This window comes from Misgurnus anguillicaudatus, chromosome 9 (assembly GCF_027580225.2).
Source record: "Misgurnus anguillicaudatus chromosome 9, ASM2758022v2, whole genome shotgun sequence".
NCBI lineage: Eukaryota > Metazoa > Chordata > Actinopteri > Cypriniformes > Cobitidae > Misgurnus > Misgurnus anguillicaudatus.
The window spans coordinates 26987501-27010753 of record NC_073345.2 but is presented as its reverse complement, the minus strand read 5'-3'; the positions used below and the strand labels follow the sequence as shown (position 1 = coordinate 27010753).

Sequence of the window (23253 nt, the reverse complement as noted above, 5' to 3'; positions counted from 1 at the left end):
CTGTCGTATGGGTTGGAAAATATGTTGCATAAAACGTACACCAAGTTTCATAAAAATACATTGTAAGTTTGAATAAATCATTTATCTAAAAAAAGACAGCACCACTCGCTTGATGCTTTTTTTTTTTTTTACAAATAATTAGTTTAAGCCCAACAACAAAGTAAAGTTAGATGGCTAAACCCAGATTATCTTCAAGTCACTCATCTGGACTGAAACATTCATGAACCCATAGAATGCTGACAGTCTCATTTTAACATTTGCAGGTCCTGTTGGTTAGCTGGTTTAGAATCATCTTCTCCCACCAAATATGGTTACTGATGATGACTAAAGCTAGGGTTCGTTTTTCTGCCCAGAGTCAAATCAGATCAAACACATTCATGTAAGGAGCAGATTCCTTTAAAGGAAAAGTTTGGTATTTTATACAAAAAATACAGAACTTGTCCTTTAATGCTCTCAAAACTTTTTTTCTCCAGAATCGTGAGAAATTAAATGTCCCACACCTGAAGCCGTTGAAGCTTTGCACAATAGTCATTACTGTCTGGCACAAGTACAAAATAAATAAATATAATAATTAAGTAAAATGTTATAGTATATTGCTACATCGACAATTCAATAACAAGCAACATCACACAAACCTCCAGATAAACTGAATATCAGCGTGGCTGTGATACAGCTTTAAAGCTGGAGGTCAAAAGCCATTGTGATATTCAGTACTCCGGGTGGAACCCGCAACGGATCCACGCCGGAGTCTACTGCTGTCTGGGACAGCATGATCATAAGTGTAACATTGCTTTAATACAACAGTTCTATAAACAAGAAGTTCATGTTGAATAACTTACATTTTAGACACAATATGGTCAGTTATTTCGTATATTTTTCTCCACAATGAAAATAATTCCAGAAGAAATGTTTTCGGATTTCCCAAACACACCCCAGTCTTAAAGGGTGTCACCTTAAACCGACACCAATGGCTAAACAAAAGTGCCTGTATTGGGCATCTTAAACAAAGATGTTATTTTTCACATTTCCAATGGCTTACTGCTTACTTTGCACATTAAGCTGGGATACAAAAAAAATAAATAAATAAAAAATAAATATATATATAAAAGCAATTTCACAACTTTAAAACACTTGATGTCCTTAGTTAAAAGAAAAACAAACGAATAAATAAATGCACGGGTTATTAAATGTGATATGTAAATGGGATACAGAATTTTATGCACGTTATGCATTCTGTTCATACTGGACGTCCCGAGATAACACGCTTGAACTATCACCACCAAATGTTCCTGTTAGTGTGCTACTGCCGCCTGTAGTAAAGTGAATATGGATCCTCTCTCTCTCCATCTTTCTGACACCTACTGCGAGTCACAGATGGCCACATAATGACTGAAATTGCAAGAGGATCAGTTCGATTCATTTGGAGCGTTTTTTCTGGCCGTGGTGCTACAGTCCCAAATGATGGGTGAACTCTACTTTATATACTACTGTATACTACATAAATATGTGGAATCAAACTATAAGCCACCCTATGCATTTGTAAATGTCAGATTGTAATATTTGCATACATGTTATGTTGCCAAGACATCAATATTAAAGGGAAACACCCCACCTTCTTCAAAAAATGCAAATTTTCCAGCTCCTCCAGAGCCAAACAACTGATCCCCACCGCTCTGGAATCCACTCAGCCGATCTCCGGGTCCGGCGCCACCACTTTTAGCATAGCTTAGCATAATTCATTGAATCTGATTAGACCATTAGCATCACGCTCAAAAATAACCAAAGAGTTTCGAATATTTTTCCTATTTAAAACTTGACTCTTCCGCAGCTACACCGTGCACCAAGACTGACAACAAAACCAAACGTTGTGATATGGCTAGGAACCACACTCTCACTCTGGCGTAATAATCAAGGACTTTAGCTTCAGCAGGCGCAATGACACTACGCAGCGCCCGAAAACAGTCCCCTGCTATTGAAAGTAACCAAGGGGACTATTTTCGGGCAGTGCGTAATAACACTACGCCTGCTGCAGCCATGTTATGGCAGCAAAGTCTTTGATTATTACGCCAGAATGAGAGTATGGTCCTTGCCATATCTGCCTAAAAAAAAATCGCAACCTTAAATTTTCCGCCAATCTTAGTACACGATGTAACTACAGAAGAGTCAAGTTCCAAATAGGAAAAACATCCAAACTCTTTCGCCATTTTTTAGCGCAATGCCAATGGTCCAATCAGATTCAATGGATTATGCCAAGCCATGCTAAAAGTAGTACCGCCAGACCCGGAGATCAGCTGAATGTATTCCAAAACGGCAAAAATCAAATGTTCAACTCCAGGGGAGCTGGAAAATGAGCATATTTTCAAAAAAAGTAGAGTGTCCCTTTTAATGTGTGCCTACGAGTTTTGCTTATTTGCAATATGTTAAAAATAAAATATTTGTTAAAATAAAAGTGACATTGAGCAGATGTTACAGCATACAGTAGCATATTGTTTTGTGTATTTTCTCTGCTTCACTTATCTGCAGACTGTCGTACATTTTCCGAACAATAACAAAGCATCAGCCAGACAAGAAAAGATGCAAAAACTCCATTCAAACTTCAGTTCATTCATAAATGCCTCAGGTCATCCACATTAAAGACTCAGTCTCAGTCTCAGCAGCTCACTGCAGCAGTAGCTAAAGAGTCTATGGCTTTAAAGCTGAGCACATTCGTAATGATTAAGAAGAAAATAAACATCTCAGGTTGCTCAAAACCTTAATGGAAGAAAAATGCATAGAGTTTACGCACGCAAGCTGCCTTAAAATTCAGTGCTCGGCACGTTTACCATTGTATGGCCACTAAATACCATCTAGCCCCATAAGGAAACAGTGACCTTCAAAAATGACCCACCACCACCCAAGATGCTCAAACCAAATAGGGAAAAAAAAATACGTTTGCAAGGAGCCGGTGAAAATCCAATCTACTTGATATCAAGATCTCAAAATGCTTAAAAACAAAAAACTTGACTATTGCTGACTTTTAATTTGTTTGTAATATTATAATGCATTTCTCATTCAAAAATCCCTATACCGAGCATCTCTTGCAATGAATCTGCAGCATGGAGACGCAAGTGCCGTTTTGTGCGTTTGATAATAAAACCAATTACACAGAATGAGCAGAAAAGTGAAATAAATAACACGTTGCATTTTTACACGTTTTCCTGAGTTGTTTTCTAGCTAGATACATCAGTAACCAGCTGCCGTGACTGCTCACCACGGTACTCTCAGAGGCATTCACAATGATTACATTAATATACGGCGCTTTGGAGCCATAAAAACACAATGTGAGATGAGATCTGAGGGCGGGGGAGTTTTAAGTGTTTAGTTCAGAACAAATAATTGAATCATTTGTAAAAACTGCCTATTGTAACTTTAACAAGCATGGTGTGATTTAATAAATAATCTTCCTGTAACACCATGTGACTTCTTACTACTTCAGGTGCACATGGTGCAGGCTACAGTATATTGAGGTCAGTGTTTCTATTATTATATGACTGGAAGTCATGATTTCTCAATCTGGGGACTGTGTATGATTACAGTAGATGATGGAGGCGCATGTGCACATATGATTCAGGAGACACGTATATTAAACCAAAACATAACTGAAAGTATACAGTAGCACATTCTTTCCATTAAATGGCAACACATCTGGATAGGGAAGTTATTATATTTTTTTATAAAGGCAAAAACCTGAGTTATTCAAAAAAGTTCAATAGAAAGACCACAACAATAAACTTTGACAAGGTAAACTGCGTACCATTGATATTTCGATTATTTTATGACTACAGCTACTCTATATACTGATGAAATGTATATCCTGTATGTATACCAATATATTATTTCATATACAGTATGACCATTTTTGTTTTCTTATAATTTCATAAACACGGCTTGCACACAGGACTCTCAATGACAGCTGCGGGCAATGTTACTGTAAAAATGAAAACGGTACTGTTTGTCAATAGGTTAAAGACCATTTGAGGAGCTCAGATGCAAAACCCTGTGTGTGTCTGATATGCGTTTTCATTTTTATCAGACTCTTAACGGATTTTGCCAACAAAGCAGTATTTCTGAATGGCCTGTATTTGATGAACGTATAATACGTGCCGAGAGCTTTTGGTTAATATCATTATGTCATGTTTTGACGGTGGTGGCTTTTCCATCTGAACTCTTCATATCCCTCTTCCATTACACTTTAGTTTTGGTCCATCTTGTTTGATACCTGCTTGCTTTCGTCTCTCGGGTGTTACCGCTTGGAGGGTTTCTACCGTAAGCTCCGATAATGTCCGAGATGCAGTGATGTCAGTGTCTAGGTCTGTCATCTCTCCTGATCCTGTTCTCCAGAATGAAAGCTGGTGAGATGGAGGTTTACAGTGGGACGTCCCGCTGGCATTGGTACACGGTGACCTGCGCGGGGTCACAACAGATCTTCATAGTCGAGAAGTTTGGAGTGCTGACGAGTTTTCCAAAGCCTGAACAAACGGAAATCGAAGTACATCTCGATCATCTCTTTCCCTGAAAGAAAGCGAGGGGAAATGTCATGGGTTTCACATGATAAAGTTTAGATACAAGACAGTGGAGAACTGAAAAAAGTGTGTCTGTGCTATGACTTTATTTAAATAAAGCACACTGTGCTATTTTCACACCTGATTAAAATGATTCACGTGTGGCTATGGAGAAAGATGTCCCTTTGTGTTTATGTGCATGTAGATGTGAATACGTTAAAAGCATATTCGGCACTATACAGCAGACGTTCTCACCCTGAGCGGAGAGCTCCAGTGGCGACTCGAATGTGACAGAATAAGGCCTCATTAGGTTCTTCAGTTTCTGGAACAGCTGTTGGCACATGATAAGCCGAGACATTAATAACATCCCTCACCCGGCCCTGTTTCTTTCCTTGACTTTCCGAGGTTAGTTACTCAATGAATGTGTCATTTTTGTATCATATATATTGCAGGGCTCTGTACTTTGCAGCTACATGGCATCAATTATTGGTTATACATCAAGCAGAATGATCAATCAGAATGCATTATGGGTGCAATTTTTTGCCTTCCATATGTTACCCTGTCTGTAAAACAATCGAATTATGAGACCTCTGACATGACCTTACTCAGTCAATATTACAATATGCATTAGAAGTAGGGAAGTCTTGCATTTTGTGCAGATATATGCCATGTTGTATAATACATTTTTGTTGTATCAAGGCCTAATATTATGTAGTGCGCGTTATATAGAAAGTGTTTCAGAATGGCTTAGTTTCACTTCATCACACTGCTATTCCTGTTAGGGGTTTCTGTTTAAAAAAAAATGTAATTCTAGTGCTGAGCAAAGATTAATCGCATACAAAATAAAAGTGATTTTTAGCATAATATACAAGTGTGTATGTATTTAAGAAACACACACAGGGTTTTGCATACATATACATATATATATATATATATATATATATATATATATATATATATATATATATATATATATATATATTTTTTTTTTTTATATATTCTATAAAAAAAATCGATACAAAAATTACATGTATGTATATGTAAGTATATATCTGTTAAAAAAACATTTAATTCTAGTGCTGAGCAAAGATTAATCGCGATTAATCGCATACAAAATAAAATTGATTTTTAGCATAATATACAAATGTGTATTTATATATATATATATATATATACATTTTAAAAAAATCTATAAAAAAATTACATGTATATATGTATGTGAGTGTGTTTAAATAAATATACATAATAATTACACACATCACACACACATATATTTATTTTATATGCGATTAATCGCGATTAATTTTTGCCCAGCACTATTTAATTCATTAATAATCTAGTATGTGTTCATTTTTCTGTCATAGTTTCTTCAAAATTAAGTTTATTTTATTAGTAAATATTTTATTTTCACCATGACACTTACGCCCCTCCCCTTTGATTGCCCCGCCCCCAGTTAATCAAGTACTAGTTTTTCAGACCTATAAATTAAATCGAAAATAAAAAAATGACATACATGCACATCCCTAGTTAGTAAATCACCAAAAAATGACTTCAGTTGTGTTTTCACAGACTAGGTTACAAGACAACTTTTTATACCCTTATATACATCAGAATAAATAACACCTACATAACATCTACAGTATCAGGGGTTTTCAAACTGTGGATCGCACTATGGGATAAGGTGGTTTTTCAAAAAAAAAAAAAAATGTTTTGCTGTTGTGGTGAATGACACAAAAACAGTTTAGTCTAATTAATGATGAGCAATGGCAATGATTTTGATATGATATCCCATCAATTACTTTGATATTTAAATTAAACGTACATTTCATTAATAAAATTATAAAAAAACCTGCTCAATTATAAAATGTGTTTTCTCATATTTCCATTTAAAAATATGTTGGTGGGTCCCAGGATAGATTATACCTATTTGAGTGGGTCACAAAGTGAAAAGTTTGGGAACTACTGGTGTACTATATAACCACAAGAAAGCGCAATTTCAGCTGATCTCAAAGCCCTCTCTTCTCCGATGGGTGACTGGGAAGGCATACGGGAGTCTTCAAAGGAACCCAGTTAAAATCGTTCCACGCATGCTATGCTCTGAAAGACTTTAAAACCCAGACAGAGATTAAAAAGTGATTTAAAGGCTGTGTGCACACCACAGATCTTCTCTTTTGGAGGACAAATAACTTCCAGTGGGGATAATACTACAAACGTGAGCAAATAACCAACGACCTCAGACCAAAGTGGACTGGAGGAGATCTCTATAAAACAATACTGCAATATTCATAGACCTCAGCTCTGAGTTTAACAAACTCAAGAATTCACTTTTGAAGGCCATTTGCTCCTAGTAAATTATCCAGCCTGCCTTCACAAACTCACAAAGTCAATCATCACCCATCTGTCAATCACAAGCATGAACGCACCTCTCGGGAACGGCAGCACCTCATGGGCAATGACGTACTGTGAACGTAATTCACACCAAACCAGTTACCATAGAAACAGATCTGTAGGTTCCAATGGAGATATAAATGTGTCCTTGGGGTAAAATCTTGGGGCTTAGAGGATGCAGTGCTCTGTCACAATGCTATTACAATATAGACTGACCTTGTAGTACTGTCTATGAGTTGTCTCTTGCATCCAATAAGAAGTTTTTCAAATTCAATTGATAACCCAAGCAAATATTTGAAAACTCACAAATGAGATCTCTCCATTATCACAAGGGTTGCAGCTAGACAGCAATAAGATTAAATATTGAGCAATATTGGAGATGTTCGCTGCTAAATCCTTTATGTAAGGAACTTTAATGACTAGCAATGGGATGATTTAGTTACTGGCTTGTGCTGGGTTTAACCCCTGTGCATTTTCTTCTCAATGGGGTCTTAATCTTAAAAATGGGTGTCTGAAATAATTCTCAACAAGGTTCCTGATCATTTCAGTCTGGTCTGTGCATTTCAGACAGAGTCTTACATCTTACATTACATTATTGTGTTTGGCAGACGCTTTTATCCAAAACAACAGAGCATTACAATGCATTAAAGCAATCCTCTACCACTGAGCTATACAGGAGTACATATCTGGATACTTATTTCCAAAGTCCAGAGAAAGAGTTATATAACTAGGAGAAAAACCTGTCAGGATGGTGATAGACAGAGAGGTGCGAAGCAGAAAAAATATGAAAGATGGAGCTGATTGGCACAACAATCCCCAAAGGGCAAACTCAAAATAAACTGTATCTTAGATACCAAAGCATTACATAAATACAATCCAAAGAGTTTAGTATTTGATGTACCTTCTCTCCATTTGGATTGCCCAGGACGTAGCAGCCCATGATGTGGATCAAGTTTGGCTCTGGATTTACTTTACTCATAAACCGGCTTAATCTTTTCCAAAATCTGCATGTAAACCACACACAAATATTCATGTAAACGTGAAATAAAATGGTTCAAATTTTTGCTCTTCATAAAACATAAAAATACTATTTTTATTTTTAAAAATAATACATCCTCAATATTAAAACATTTTGCATCGTAAAAATAAGTAGAAGATGATACAATTTTGGTTAAACTATTCTTAAAAAACAATTGCTGAAACACGTTACAAAGACTGTAAACTATGTAGTACTGAATTGTGGGGTTACACCATTAGGGGCGATTCACACTCAAGTTCATTACTTCAAATGTAGGCGCGCGGAACGGAATGTGTTGCGACGCGCTAGTTTTTTCCAGGCGCTTCCACAATACATTGAGTTAAAAACATTTCAATTTTTTAGAATGCCGCAAGCGCACCGCAGGTCATGTGACAAGAACCAACCGACGGTCGCGTTTTCCGCACGGTTTTAAACGTGAAATGTAAACCGCCCCTTAAACAGTTTTTCCACATTCCTGTGTTCAGGATTATTTGGGCAGGGCTAAAACTGTGGCTTGATGACACACTGGAGCCCCTTAGTGTGGGCACGACCCTAACACAATCACAAGCATCCATTCAGATTGTTAAAAGTTGTCCCTGTCCCAAATGGCACACTCTGAACTTATGGACTTCCTCACTTTGATGACATCATGTAGTGCAGACCTTAGGGACCCTAGACGTGAGTCCACCAGGGCACACCAAAGTTGTATTTTGGGAAAACTCCAGCGTCATGACGGAAATAGGAAGAGAAGTTGCCTATCAGTGTGAACTTCTCCCTTCCGGTGTCTGATTGGTCTGATTGCTCTTTCGCAAGGCCTTCCGGTAAATTGCGTGAAGCCTGCTGTAGTGTAGGGTTTGCCAAAGACAGCATCAAGGGTGCAAATGGGCACTGATGAGCACACTTTGGAACGTAAAAATGACAGATGGGACACCCTACGAACTCATAGACTTAAGGTCTCGTTATAGTCGTGTGTAGGTCCTACGGCGTAGCAGCGACGGCGTAGGTTCCGTGTCGGTTTTCATGTGTACTTTTGCGTCGTCGTCCCCGTCGACGTGCAAACACACGCGCGACCGCTGGTAGGCAGGCTCCACGCGTGTAACCACAGTAGCAGCACAAACGTGAAAGAATAAGAAGCTTAGCAAGTTAACCCACAAACGAAGAAGAAACAGCAACTTGTTGTGTATAATTTGAGAAGACCAGCAATGATGGAAGTAAATAAACAGCGACTTTTGATGCAGTTTGAGTTAAATCACTCCTCAACTTGCCCCATCTTTGTTTTCACTGTTACAAACGGAAATACCTATGACACAGTTTTTTTTACCTGACGTAGATCTGACGCGCTGTTAAATTTTTTGTGAGGTGCGCGTCAGGCTACGCAGAGCTACGCACAGGCTACGGAGTAGAACCTACGCGCGACTATAAATCGCCCTTAAGCGAGCATGCGCAATTTAAGGCAACGAGACCTAGTGTTGGGCGATATGCCCCATTTTGAGATCGCCGATACATGATAGTATCGGGGCGGGGCAGTAGTTTACTCATTTATTTATTTGTTAATTTTTTTACTAATTATTTATGACAAGCCACTTGATTGATGGACAAAAAAGAAGCAAGGGGAACATTTTCATGACCACAAAACCTTTAAAAAAAAAGAAGGCATTAATCGGGCACGGAAAAAAGGCGCTCTAAAATGCCAGGGAGCGGGAACAAAACACAGGTTTTAGCCCTCTCCACGCCTAACAACCTCTCTAGTACAAGGAAATGTCAGAGGTGCGCGTAGTACAAGCTCATGTGAGAGGAAGAGTCCAAATCATGCACATTACAGAAGAAGTACGGATTCTTTCTCGCATGCTCCTTGACTTAATATGCGCTTCTCAGACTCTTGCACGGACCTGAATGCGAGCGGCGTTACAAGCTCTCTCGCGCAAAATGAAACCCACACACCCTTCCATGCGAGGAAAACCATGCAATACGCTATGTAATGCGTAATATGTTAATGTAAACCTATAATAATAATAATAACCATTGCCAACTATCGTCATGAAAGCCTGCTATTGGCGATATGTCTGACTATCGTCGATAAACAATACTATCATCTATTGGCACAACTCTGACGAGACCGAAAGTCCACATGAAGTGCGCCATTTGGGACAGGGCCTTTAAGAAAGATGGTAGCTTTTCCGCTAGGGGGCGTGGTTTCGGTGCAGCCAGCGGACACGCCCCTAGCATTTGAGAGCAGTGAATCCTGCCTGTTTTTCCAAAGTTTTATCAAACTGAGAACACTTTAATTCTCGGACTTTACACAAACTTTAAAGACAGCAGAAAAGTGTTAGTGTCACTCACTGGCTCATGTCTTCCTCTTTCTCGACCTTGGCAAAAGTGGCCACTTTATTCTTCAGCAGGTACAGATGCCCCGGGCCACCCTGAGAGAACGTAACATTACATCAAACCCAAAGAGACAGATGTCTAGTATCAATGCCTTATAAAATGACAGAAGAAATCGAACTCGCATAACATCAAACCCAAACCTTGTTGTCTGCTGTACTGTAACTCTCTCTCTCTCTCACCTGACAGAAAATCAGCATTCGCCAGATCTTGGAGCCTTTTCTGTAGGCCGTCAATCTCTTCTCAATCTCTTCTGCACACAAAAATACTTCCTGTCAGGACAAACCTGTCACTGCATTTAAATCTTTGGTCTGTTTACCAAACAGACAACATGTACGGTCATGCACAGAAAATGCTCAGTTAACCCGTAAACGTTTTGTTTGTGCATTTACGCTGTTTTCGTAATACATCAAACTCATGAGCGCTATAAGAGGGTTTTTATAATGAGCTATGTTTTTAATTATCACTGTTTTCTTGCATATTAAATGCAAATGGACTAAACGTATTACTAAAATCATTTTTTTAGTGTTGAGGATGAATTAGAAAGTTCATTTATGAATGTGAATAGCAATGCACAAAGTAAAAACACGGAAGCGTAAAACATTCGGCGGACACACAACACACAAGATGCTCAAAGCTACATACCCAAAATATCGTCGAACGTGGCATGCTCATGATCCTGGAGATAGAAATGATAAATGCAATCAATATAAAGACAGCAATAGGACTGAATTAGATTGCAAGTTGTTTTATCATGCTCACAGTAGTGTCTGATCTCAAGCGCACACTTGTTTAGCCTAGATAACATTGTGTTGTCATTTGCTGCTGAGTTTGCTATCAATTTGGTCATCGCTTGTCTACTGTAGCTAAACCTCTGGTCCGCATTTAGAAATTCGCCTTGCACTATCTCTCGCATTTGTGCCCTTGGCTCTTCCTCACAGGACAAAGCGAAGATTATCTGTGTCTTTACTGTCTGTGCAAACTTTTATTTATAATACACTCTCTTGTCCTGCATGGTTCAATGGGTGCATAGATCTCCTAACATAAGATAAGAAGGGGATGCTTTTTATTTAATACCTCTGGAGCACTGCTTTTATCTTTGTTCTTCCTCATGGCGTATAGAATAGAAATGCAGATAATAGATATAAAAAAATATGTACCCGGTGACATCCAGTGATGATAACAGACTAAGCATAGAGTAGATAAGACTAATTATTTATTATAATAGAAAAGTCTGTTTAGAAAGAAAGCCCTGCACACAGAATATAGACAAAAGAGATATAAAAATTAGGAAATGCACCGTTATAGGGGTGCGTGGGGCAAAAACTAAAGCGAGGTTAGTTGTAACACGAACTGTTTACATTGTTGCACATGGTTGAGCAGTATTTTTTTCACGCTGCCAAAAGACAATCTCCTGCAAATTATTGGAAATGTATAATGTTTTTCCAGAAAGTTATTGATGAACGAGTGTTTTGGTGGCATGTACATTTTTTCATCATATGTTTTTTTCGGTTTCTATGTTGGGTGTGTAAGATACCAAATTCAATGCTATGTCATATTAATCAGTGTCTTGTTGACTAAAACATAGCATCATTTTGAAATATATCTGCAGCTCTTAGCAACTTTTTTTGTGGGCTTGAAAATCTTTTGACCCAGCAGGGTTAATTGTAACGCTGTGTTACAACTAACCCCTCAGCACTTACGATATGAAAACTGCTTACGTTAGCGTAATTCTTGCTGTTGTTTTAAATAGGCTACACACGAATGATTGCTGGCTGACAACTAAAGAAATGTGCCTGTCTTATCAAAAATCATGTGTCAAATTTATTTTTGTTCATATCTTTAACATTGATTGAATAAGGTCATGTCAAAGATTGAAATCATAATATAATGAATGGCTAAAATTAGACTTTGATGCTCATTATCTCAAAAAATTTATTATAAAACGGCTCGTTCTGGTTCTTCATTCTGATTGGTTGAAACGCGTTCTAAGCCGTGATAAAATACCCCGGTAAACCCACAGTTCAGACCGCATCACAGAAGTATCACTGTGCCAATGTTACTACATACTGATTTATGAAAATAAACACCACAGTCTTTAATCATTTTAAAATTTTTCTACATTTGCACAATTATGGCGATATCCAGATAAATGTCAATAAATATTGTTGAGTCATTTCGTCAATAAAGAGAAAACGTTCTTTGAGTTGTTTTTGTCTTAAATTGATATTTCCGCTATTATCCACTAGATGGCAATCTTACCCAACTTAAACACTGAGGCATTAACTCGACACAACAGCGTTGTGGTGGATTTAGCGTGACGTGTAAGTTTTGATCAGGCTCTGAATCTGATCTCTTACAAAAGTTCTTCACAAAAATGTAATTATCTCCCATTTTACCTGAAAATTTGAGAGGTGATAACTGATAAAGGAACAAATGAAGGTAGGATGAAAGTTTTTTTGTTGTTGTTGTTTGAAAGCGGATGGTCTGTTCTTTCATTTGATATTTTTGTTTATTTAAAGAAGATAATTTTTCTGTAAGGCATTAAACTAAAACTGGGTGGCAACTTAAAAAAAAACGCTGACGGGAAAGAGTTAAGCATGTTTCCAAGCATATTTGATCATCACTTCAACAGTTGCACAATATAAATGTTAATGTATAAATTAGATGAATGGTGATTTATAAAATAAACACCACAGTCTTAAATTATATTTTTATTGTGTCTTTCCTGCGTCTGTGTTGGTTGTGAACTGCGCTCTGTTGCAGCCACACTTGATTCTGAGGAACTACTTTGTTTGCCGGAATACTAATATTTGTACTAATAAAATTACAGCTTATTTGTGTTTTATTTTATGAAATCCTGCAATGTATATGAAGTAACCGTTTTATAAAAGCAATAAGTCCCGTGAAGCAGTGGGGTTACAGTGCATTTTATGCTTCGCGTCGTGCCTAACAACGCCCCTTAGCTGTTATAAAATGCACTGGTAACCCACTGCTTCTTGGGGCTTATTGCTTTATTTTGAAACTGTAGTATGTTTATTAAAGACTGGGTCACATATAAAAAAATGTTTTGTCATAATTGTGCTGCTTTTTCTCAAATATTTGTATCCATTTATAATTGAACTATTGTTAGAAAAGGGCTGGATGAATGAATACAGTGTAGATACCTGTCTATTATAGACTGATATATAAACAATATCCACGTCAAGTATATAGACAAAATAGTATTAAAATATTTGCCTGCAAACTTATAGTTTTAGCAAGTGTTACAACTAACCCCCTGCCTGTTACAATTACAATTGGGGTAAGTTGTAACGTTTGAACTTCTGTCACGTTTGGTGTAATTGTCCAAGAATGGTAAGTACTAGAAACAAACCTCAAATGTTCATTTGTAGCAGAGATGTGTGTGTTGCTTGTGTAAAAATATAATTAATCAAACTCAAAAAAATGTAATGATTGAGCCAAAACCAAAAAGCGTTAGGTTGTGCCCCGTACTCCCCTATTGGCCTCGGTATCGGCTCAGATTATTTTGTATCGTGCATAAAAACTTGATATGACAGCCATGATGTAGGGTATCTTAATGTAATGTCAAAAAATCAAAAAGTTGACTTACATATAGGATCGGTATTATAGAAGGATCGCCCCTTCGAATGATGTTGGGAACATATTCTGCTTTGGGAACTTTTGATGAGATCAGCTAAGGATAAAACAATCACAGATGACTATTTAAAATCTAAAAATAAAAATGTATTATAAATGAAATGTATCACATTAAGCTCACAGCGTGTGGGGACTGTGCTTTGCTACAGACCATAATTTTAGGTGGGATGAAGTCGTCGCCCTCACACGCCAGTCTCTCCATCTCTCTCTCCTCCTCCCAGTCCATGTCTTCACATCCTCCCTCGTCAGGAGTACAGCAGGTGGTCTGCAAATCACCACCTGCAATGTGACACAAAACAAGAGTTCAGCAATGGACACAAAGGGAAGAAAAAAGGAGAAAGAGAAATGATCTCTGCTGGATTTAGTCTAAGGCTATTTTATTATGTTGCATTTTCGAAATCTATACTGAAGTGCATTTAAACATACTGTATATCTTGTCAGAGTTATAAATAAAATTTAATGTAAGAGAGAGCCAAGATGAAAGACAAAGTCCAGACAGTATTCATTTGAAAATCAATTTGCCACAAAGTACCCAAACAGACAACATACGGAAATTTTAACTGCAAGTAGCAATCGCAGTCGTTCAACAGGCTCCCCCAAGACACGGGTTTCTTAAACAGGTGGCAAGAACAAACATGATGACAAAAATAAATTCAAAGACAAACAACACACAAAGGAGGTAAACATGCAGACGTTGAAATCTACAGTGTGCACACAAATCCAGACACACACACAATGTCTCTAGGGTCCAGACGCTCCAGGCGGGACAGATACTCACAGAAAAAGAGATAGAGGAGCACATATTCGGGACAGAACCACGCTCAGAGGGAGACAAACAAACAGCATCAGAGGAGGCACGTCGCTGGAAACTGTGTGTTGTGTTATAAAGCAATGTATTGTATTGATGTTTGTAATCATGTTCCTGTAACTCAATTGGTAGATTATAGCTTTAGCAACACAAAGATCAAGGGTTTGATTTCAAGGGAAAACTGGTACAAAGTCTTTTTGGGTAAAAGTGTCCATCAAATGTACAGTACTGTGCAAAAGTCTTAGGCCACCATCACCAGCTTTGTTGTTTTAGCAAAGTTTTTTAAAGAAAATACAAGAAATATGTACACAAAATTAAAAAACAAAAAAGAACTTAATGTCTTCTTCAGGCATCAGTCAGTATTTAGTGTGAACTCTCTTGGCACGAAACACATCTTGAGCTTTTTTGAGGAGATTGAAGTCCTGAAGTCATTTCATTAGAATTAGAATTTAGGATTTAATTTGATTTAGGTTTAAGAGATCCTGCAGTTTCCTGCTATTGCTCAAGTGGAAGGGGAGTTTACCCTAAATACTTCACACTTTATAGTTTATACTTTTATACTGTTTTTAATACTACATACACATTTCCTGTATTTTCTGATTATAATCTAATAAAGAGACTGAGAAATAATTATATATGATCACTATACAATTGCAAAAACAACAAATCTAATGGTAGCATGGTGGCCTAATGCTGCGTTCACACCAGCCACGGTAGAGGCGTCAAGCGTGAGTGATTTCAATGTTAAGTCAATGTAAGCACTCGTTGACGCACATCTGGAGGTCTTGCGGCACGAATGAGGCGTTTAGCGCAGCGCGTCTAGTTTGGGCGAATGGTGCGAATTGAGCATTGCCGCGGCAAACGCACAAGTTGAAAATGTTCAACTTTGGTGGAAAACGCGCCGCATTAACCAATCAGAAGCTTGCTCTAGTAGTGATGTGATTACAAAAAGCGAGCGGAGTCGCAGAAGCCCCTCCCATGACGCGAATTTCCGCTTGAATGTCTCGATGACTAGAATTTCACACGCGGATGAAGCGAGTAAACTCAAAAGGTTCAAGCGGCAAACTAGACGCGGTAGACGCGAATTTGATGCCTCAAACGCGGCTGCTGTGAACCCACAGTAAGACTTTTGCACAGTACTGTACATATTAACAAGGCTGTCAAGTTATAAAAATAATTTTATTATAATAATTTTATGACACTGCAACATTTAACATGTTTTGGAAGTGTTTTGCATATATGTAAATGTTTGTGTTCACGCTATGTGGCATGTACATGAGAATATGGCTGTGGCTCAATCAGCTCCCTTGTTCAGTGGTCAGACATTTTAAGGGCTGTCTCTATTGCGATATCCATCCAGTGCACTAGAGCATTCCCTAAACATTCCCACAATGCACTGCAAAAACCAGTGGGCATCCATGGTCCCAATGTTACCTTATGTACCTTTTCTGTATCTCTCTAACCGAAATCGCTAACTCAATAAACTTCATGAAACGCGACATCACTTTTAAAAAGACAAACATTTGGTTTTGTTTTAATATAAACACACATTCCTACACAGAAAGGGACCACAATCAACTTAATATAAAAATATAATATTACATCAAATTTATGCACAGATACGAAAAAGAATAATGAAAGCGTTTTTTATTATATACTTTAAAGGACAAGTTCGGTATTTTACACTTAAAGCCCTGTTTTCAGATTGTTTATGATGAAATAGAACGGTTTTGACTAAAATTTGGACATATGATGCTGGCCCGAGAATTTTCGGTGCATAGGTGCACTCACTGGAACAATCCTCCCTAAAATGCATTAAACTTTTATTTACAAAGACGTGAAACTCACCAAGTGGTCAGGGGTGTTCACTGATATGCTCACACAAAAATCGCTGCAAAAGATGCTTTCCAACAGGTGTTTTACCATTCGTTGTAAACTTGTGAACCTATTTTTCATCATCATCATCCTCACAATAATAAACACTCCAGCACAGTTGGTGGCGATAATCCGCCTTTGCCAATTGCAAGAATACAAACAACGTTCCCAGCGCGGAGTACCATACCTCACAGCACATCCAATACAAGTCAATGGAGTTGGACAAATACTACGATAAAACCTGTTGGAAAGCATCTTTTGCAGCGATTTTTGTGTGAGCATATCAGTGAACACCCCTGACCACTCGGTGAGTTTCACGTCTTTGTAAACGAAAGTTTAATGCATTTTAGGAAGGATTGTTCCAGTGCACATATGCAGCCATTGTAGCGGTGATACAATAAACACCCCAAAATTCCAAATGTCCAAATTTCAGTCAAAACTGTTCTATTTCATCATAAACAATCTGAAAACAGGGCTTTAAGTCTAAAATACCGAACTTGTCCTTTAAAAAGAGTTTAAAAATTAAGTCAGAGAGATGTTGGTTTTGCTTGTTGTTGATGAAAAACAGCTGATTTATCACAATGTGCTTAAGCAGTCACGTCACAGGAAAATAAGTGAACAGAGTCCCAATGTCAAGTGAGCTATGGTACAGTGCCCGAACCTGTGTACACAATGTACTGCTTCACAACCTTGAGAGCAAGGGAGCTGATTAAGATGCAGCCTATGGCATGCCATGCCAATATGTAAGTGTGTGTGTGCGTGTGAGCATGGTTGGACTCACTGTCTTTTGAGTCGTGTAGGGAGTCTTGTTTGACAGGTGTCGGATCGCTCCAGGATCGGTTGAAACTCTTCGCCCTGCGTTCTGCAAATGCTAGTGAAGTGGAAAGATGGTCACACACACGCACACGCTAGCACCCAAGGTCCCATGATCCTTACAGACTGCGGGTTCAGCACTGCTGTCAAACACATCGCGCACACACTCTCTCCCTCCTAAAAACTTCACAAACCATCACAACAGCAGCTACACACATATATATTTCTCATATCAAGTTGCTCCATTGTCCTTTGCAACACTGCTGTAGCCATACAAACCCCCCCAAATAACGGCAAATGGTCCAGCATCCCCCAAGAAACACAAATGCAACGCACAGCTAACCATGCAAACATACCCAATCTACACATGCACATGCGGCCCGCAATGCAGTGCATCACAGATGCAAACATAAACACACGAATTACTGATAAAATGCATGGATGGAGTTGGGCACACACGCTGATTTAGACTCACTTTGTGCTTTCATTCTTCTGCTGCCGACCATTCTTAAATGCTTCCGGAAATTCCTAAAAGTTGGAAGGAAAGAGAGAATAGTGAGGTGAAAAGATCTAAACATGGAGACATTTCTAAAGTTTTCTGGAGAAAACAACAAGAAACAACTGTGTGTGTGTGAAGTTACATAAGAAATCAAAGACCAAATATTAGATTTATACTGTGTGAATGTCTCTACCACACCCATGTAAAATTAATAAAGATTATCTTTGGGGGGCCCAATAGTGCATGGGCCCTACCTTTCCCACCCCTTAGGGACTGTTAGCATTGAGGTCATCTACACTCTTAAAAATAAAAGTGCAACACAATGTCTTGAACAGGGGTGCCAAAGCTCGGTCCTGGGGTACCAAGTTTGGGTACCCCTGCCATAGAGGAACCTTTTTTGGATTTAAGGTTTCATAAAAAACTTTTAACATCCATAACATCATCAACACAGAAGACACAACTGTTATCCAAACCATTTTTTTTTATTATTATCTCCTAACCCATGTAAACATTTCCCTTGGTAACAGAGCAATTTTTATATCAAACCAAGCACCTGTTTCTTTAAACTGAAATATTTGCCCCGCGTAGGCTGTCACAGACACCGGCAAACGTCATTGCTTGTGTGCGCACTCATGTGAAGTATTGAAGCAGAGAGTATCTAAGCGATTTCTTTTAGTGATTTGGCATATCTCCAGCTAAGAGTAGCAGACGGAGAATAACACCACTGCAGCACAGTCTGTCCCGTTCCCCTAACACATCTTACTCTACACGCATATCCATGACAACCACACGCTTAATAACCGCAGCGAGAGAGTGGTGACTGAGATAATGAGAGAAAGAAAGAGCAACAAATGACCCGAGTCTTCAGGTCAAAATACTGCACGCACGTATAAAGGCATGACCGCGTGGCCAGCGCATCATTTCATGTGCACTTACGGATGTAAGTCACAATGTGAGTTTGAAGTTCCTGTAGCTCAGTGGTAGGGCATTGCATAGTTGCACAAAAGGTAATGGGTTTGATCCTAAGGAACACGCATACTGATAAAATGTATACATTGTAAGTCACTTTGGATGAAAGTGTCTGCCAAATGCATAAATGTAAATGAGCACTTAACATTTTTCCAAAACTACTGCCATTAAAGCAGATTCATGTATAGCTATTCTGTGGCTTAATTGGTAGGTAGCAGTGCAAAGATTGCAGGTTTGATATCCAGAAAACACATATATTGTTAAAATATACAGTATACTTGCTTTGGATGAGTCTCCCAAATGCATGTAAACATGTCAACAGTATGTTATGGATTCCCTTTAAATTGTTCTGCCATTACAATAGTTAATAAATGTGTTGTTGGTCATTTAGTTTTACGTGCTTGTTGCTTTTTCAAATTATTGTATTTTATGCCTGGGTAGGAAAAGTCTCATTTTGGCAGACGATGCTACACAAGGTTAACTCAATAGGGATACTTCATAATTTAATTCATAATTGCATTCGATTTTAAAGTACTGTTCTGTAATGCAATCGTACTGCAACTAATTGGGAGGTCAGTAAAGAGACAGGAAGCAAGGGAATCAAAACATTCTGTTTACATAGGCCTAAGAGAGGGAACTGTGCCCACCGGTGAGAGGAGGGAGATCTGACGAAATCTCCCTTCTCTGACCATCTTACTGTTTACACCCACATGCCTTACAGAGGAGAGAGAGAGAGAGAGAGAGAGAGAGAGAGAGAGAGAGAGAAACCTCCCTCGCCCACACAGATAGCCAAGGATGAGTCAGAGGCTTCCTCTTTATCTCTCTTTTCATTTTCTCTCTCACTCTTCGTTTAATCTCTGAAGTCTCAGCTTCACTATAGGCCTCAATAATTTCATCACCTTCTTTTTCACCTTGTTAAATAATTCAATTTCCCAAATTTTGCCCTTTTCCCATTATTAAATGAACGGCGCACTGAGAAATGAAATTTCACTTCAGAAATGTGTGATTTTCTTTCTTTTGTGGGAGCTTTAGTGACAGTTATATTAAGATGTTAACATAACAAGAATGTCCTGGGCATTCTTCCACACTATTAAAGTATTGTGGCTCGTATGCTCCTAAAACACATTTACCGTTATGCATTTTATCAGTACGCGTGTTCCCTTGCTTAAACCCATGGCATTTGCACTGCTCATGCAATGCTATAATAACTGAACTACATGGGTTAAAAACATAAAATAGTAAAAAAAAAAAGGAATATAAAAGTAAAATTTTGATTGTATATTAAGCCTCTAAAGGTGTAATATACTGCTACAAAAATATGTCAAAATAAGTACGCCAGCTGTTACCATGGGGCACCTTAAAAAAGGTCCCAGTACTGTATGTTCCATTAGGCACGGTGTATATGTAGAGTTTGGTTCCAAAACGCGATAAATGCCATTAAAAAAAAGAATTACCGCCATAATCAGTATTGTATCAGGTCAGTATTTAAAAAGAATTTTTTTAATTTTACGCAAAATACAATATCTGCCGTGTTATTCTGTCATCTTTCTCCCTTTTTCCCAAAACCCAATAAATGCCACTTCTCCTTTTCTGTAGAATGCAATAAATCCGCTCAACAAATCACAGCGCACCATTCCACGCATTGTAAACAACGATGGCGCCGCGTTGAATACATACGGATTCTAGTTTTCTTCATCTTGTACTTTGTGATCGACAAACAAACAATAACAAAATAAATTATGTTGATGGCATTGCTGAACCTGTGGTGGTTTTCTGTGACGGGGAAGAAGAAACGTAAGCCATCAAAATCTAATAATTTACGCACACTCGGAAGACAGAAAATTGCCGGGTGTTGTTTGTTTTCCCGACAGCATCAAGCTTCTGTCATGCTAACACATTGACCCCAGGTGATCCTATGAAAAACTTTCCATTATTTTACGAGAAGCCAACGAAAATTGAGCAGGACCAAAACATTTTACAGCTGATAGCTGTGAAAAAAGTTCAGCGACGACGTCCCAAGTATAACCACAGCAATGACAGTGTTCTTAAGTGTTTTGATTAATGCCATTAATGTGTATTTTTAATCAGTGTATACCACTAGTTAACTAAATGAATATAACATGGCAAAGATGAATGCACATTTATATATTGATTCAATAGATTTATAGCATTTAAAGGACAAGTTCGGTATTTTACACTTAAAGCCCTGTTTTCAGATTGTTTATGGTGAAATAGAACGGTTTTGACTGAAATTTCGACATATGCGGCTGCCCTGAGAATTTTCGCGTGTTTGTTTCTCACCTCATACCTCTACAATGGGTTTAATGGTGCACTGGAACAATCCTTCCTAAAATGCATTAAACTTTCGTTTACAAAGACGTGAAACTCACCGAGTGGTCAGGGGTGTTCACTGATATGCTCACACTTAAAATCGCTGCAAAAGATGCTTTCCAACAGCTGTTTTGGCATTCGTTGTTAACTTGTGGACCTATTTTTCCAAACGCCTCACACCCGTACATTCTTCCGCTTAGAGCTTGAATAATAGACACTCCAGCCCAGGTGGGGGCGCTAATCCGCCATTGCCAATTGCAAGAATAGAAACAAAGTTCCCGGCGCGGAGTAATACCGTACCTCACAGCACATCTAATACAAGTCAATGGAGTTGGCAAAAACTACGATAAAACCTGTTGGAATGTGTATTTTGCAGCGATTTTTGTGTGAGCATACCAGTGAACACCCCTGACCACTCGGTGAGTTTCACGTCTTTGTAAACGAAAGTTTAATGCATTTTAGGAAGGATTGTTCCAGTGCACCATTAAACCCATTGTAACGGTGGGAGGTGAAACACAAACATCCCAAACTTCTCGCCGGGGCAGCCGCATATGTCCAAATTTCAGTCAAAACCGTTCTATTTCATCATGAACAATCTGAAAACAGGGCTTTAAGTGTAAAATACCGAACTTGTCCTTTAAAAAAAAACTTGTCATGGATTTATTGCATTTTGTGGAAAATCCGTTTTTATAATAAATCTTTGAAAATCAAATTATGGATTTGAATTTTTTATGCTTTTATAACCTAAAAATGCTCTGTGAAAGTTTGTAACTGAAAATTGTGGCTTTCATCTCGTCACTTTCTTTGTATAGAAAACATATTTTTACCTAAATTAGTCAAAATGGATTTATTACGTGGAACCAAACTCTTCATATACATTTAGTATTAATATGTACCTTTGAGATACCATGTACTGTATCTTTGAGAGTTTTCTTTGATTTCTTTGGTACCATTATGTACCTCTGAGATACTACTATGAACTCTTTTTGACAGCTGTGGTAGATATTTAAAAAAACAATTCTGACAGTGTATAAAATACCATATTAAACAAAGCTTTATCATACAAGAACATAGCAAACTAGTTAAGAGGAAGTGTGTGTTTGTGTTTTTTTCAGGTCACCAAGCACAAAGCCATTAATCAAGTGTTTTTCCATACCACACAGTCTTTTCCCTACAGCAGATGTGCATTGTGGGAGACATCTGGCTGGAGGTTCCAGACGGCTGCTGCTTCTGTCCAATATGACCTCTCCTGGTCCTATTCGTCCCTATCCACAAAGGTGATTACATAATCGTCTGGCTATCGTCTCATTCAAATTCTTACTCTCATCCTGTATGCTTTCATCTTTTTCATTGTTTGTCTTTGTCCTTCCCTCTGCTATGTGTTTGCAGTGTTTTCATTGATGCGGGTTGACTTTGCTCTTCCAAATCATATACTGATCACCTGATACGGTTTCATAACGGATATTCTGTTCCTAAACCTTGGAATTGTTTCATTTTATTGGCTAGGAAACAAATGCAAAATGAAGGGATTAAGTGAAAATATTGGACTAAATGGATCAGAACCAGGGGGTTTTAAACTTCTTCCAGATTCTCATCCTAAAGTATCATGCTAGGATTTCTTGCTAACATTTCATAATAATTATATTAATTCAATTAATTCAGTTAAATATTAAACTGCAATTCATTGACTGGCTGGTTGGGCCCAAAAGGGAACCAATACCTATAGACCCCCATGTTAAAATGTCCTACTTTACAGCAAAAAATAATGTTTACAGCCTGGTACAAAAAGTGTTTTTTGGTCTATATATCTAATTCTTCCCTTCATGACAACTGTAAGGTGGGTGAATTGTTTTATAACTCATCTGTTTAAATGACATAAAGCCTTAAAATTCTGCATAATTAAGGGCGTGGCCACTTGGGTGACAGGTAAACTGCTACAGCTGTCACTACCGTCAAGCTAGGTGGGCGG

At 38.1% G+C, this 23253-nt stretch overlaps 1 protein-coding gene across 9 annotated transcripts in view; it reads right to left on the bottom strand.

Annotated features, from left to right (window-relative positions):
- Positions 1 to 3693: 3693 nt before the first annotated feature.
- Positions 3694 to 23253, bottom strand: part of nsmfa (NMDA receptor synaptonuclear signaling and neuronal migration factor a) — a 72671-nt gene continuing 53111 nt past the window's right edge. For 7 of the 9 annotated variants that reach the window (XM_073871385.1, XM_073871384.1, XM_073871386.1 and 4 more), the window contains 10 exons: positions 17961 to 18013; positions 17454 to 17543; positions 14141 to 14268; positions 13943 to 14026; positions 10975 to 11008; positions 10512 to 10582; positions 10288 to 10367; positions 7831 to 7933; positions 4797 to 4872; positions 3694 to 4551 (listed from right to left, as the gene is read on the bottom strand). In XM_073871385.1, coding sequence (XP_073727486.1) covers positions 4454 to 4551; positions 4797 to 4872; positions 7831 to 7933; positions 10288 to 10367; positions 10512 to 10582; positions 10975 to 11008; positions 13943 to 14026; positions 14141 to 14268; positions 17454 to 17543; positions 17961 to 18013 — 817 coding nt within the window. In that variant the 3' untranslated portion in view covers positions 3694 to 4453. The remainder of the gene's footprint in view (positions 4552 to 4796; positions 4873 to 7830; positions 7934 to 10287; positions 10368 to 10511; positions 10583 to 10974; positions 11009 to 13942; positions 14027 to 14140; positions 14269 to 17453; positions 17544 to 17960; positions 18014 to 23253) is intronic. The other 2 variants (XM_073871390.1, XM_073871391.1) reach the window with 1 other exon arrangement.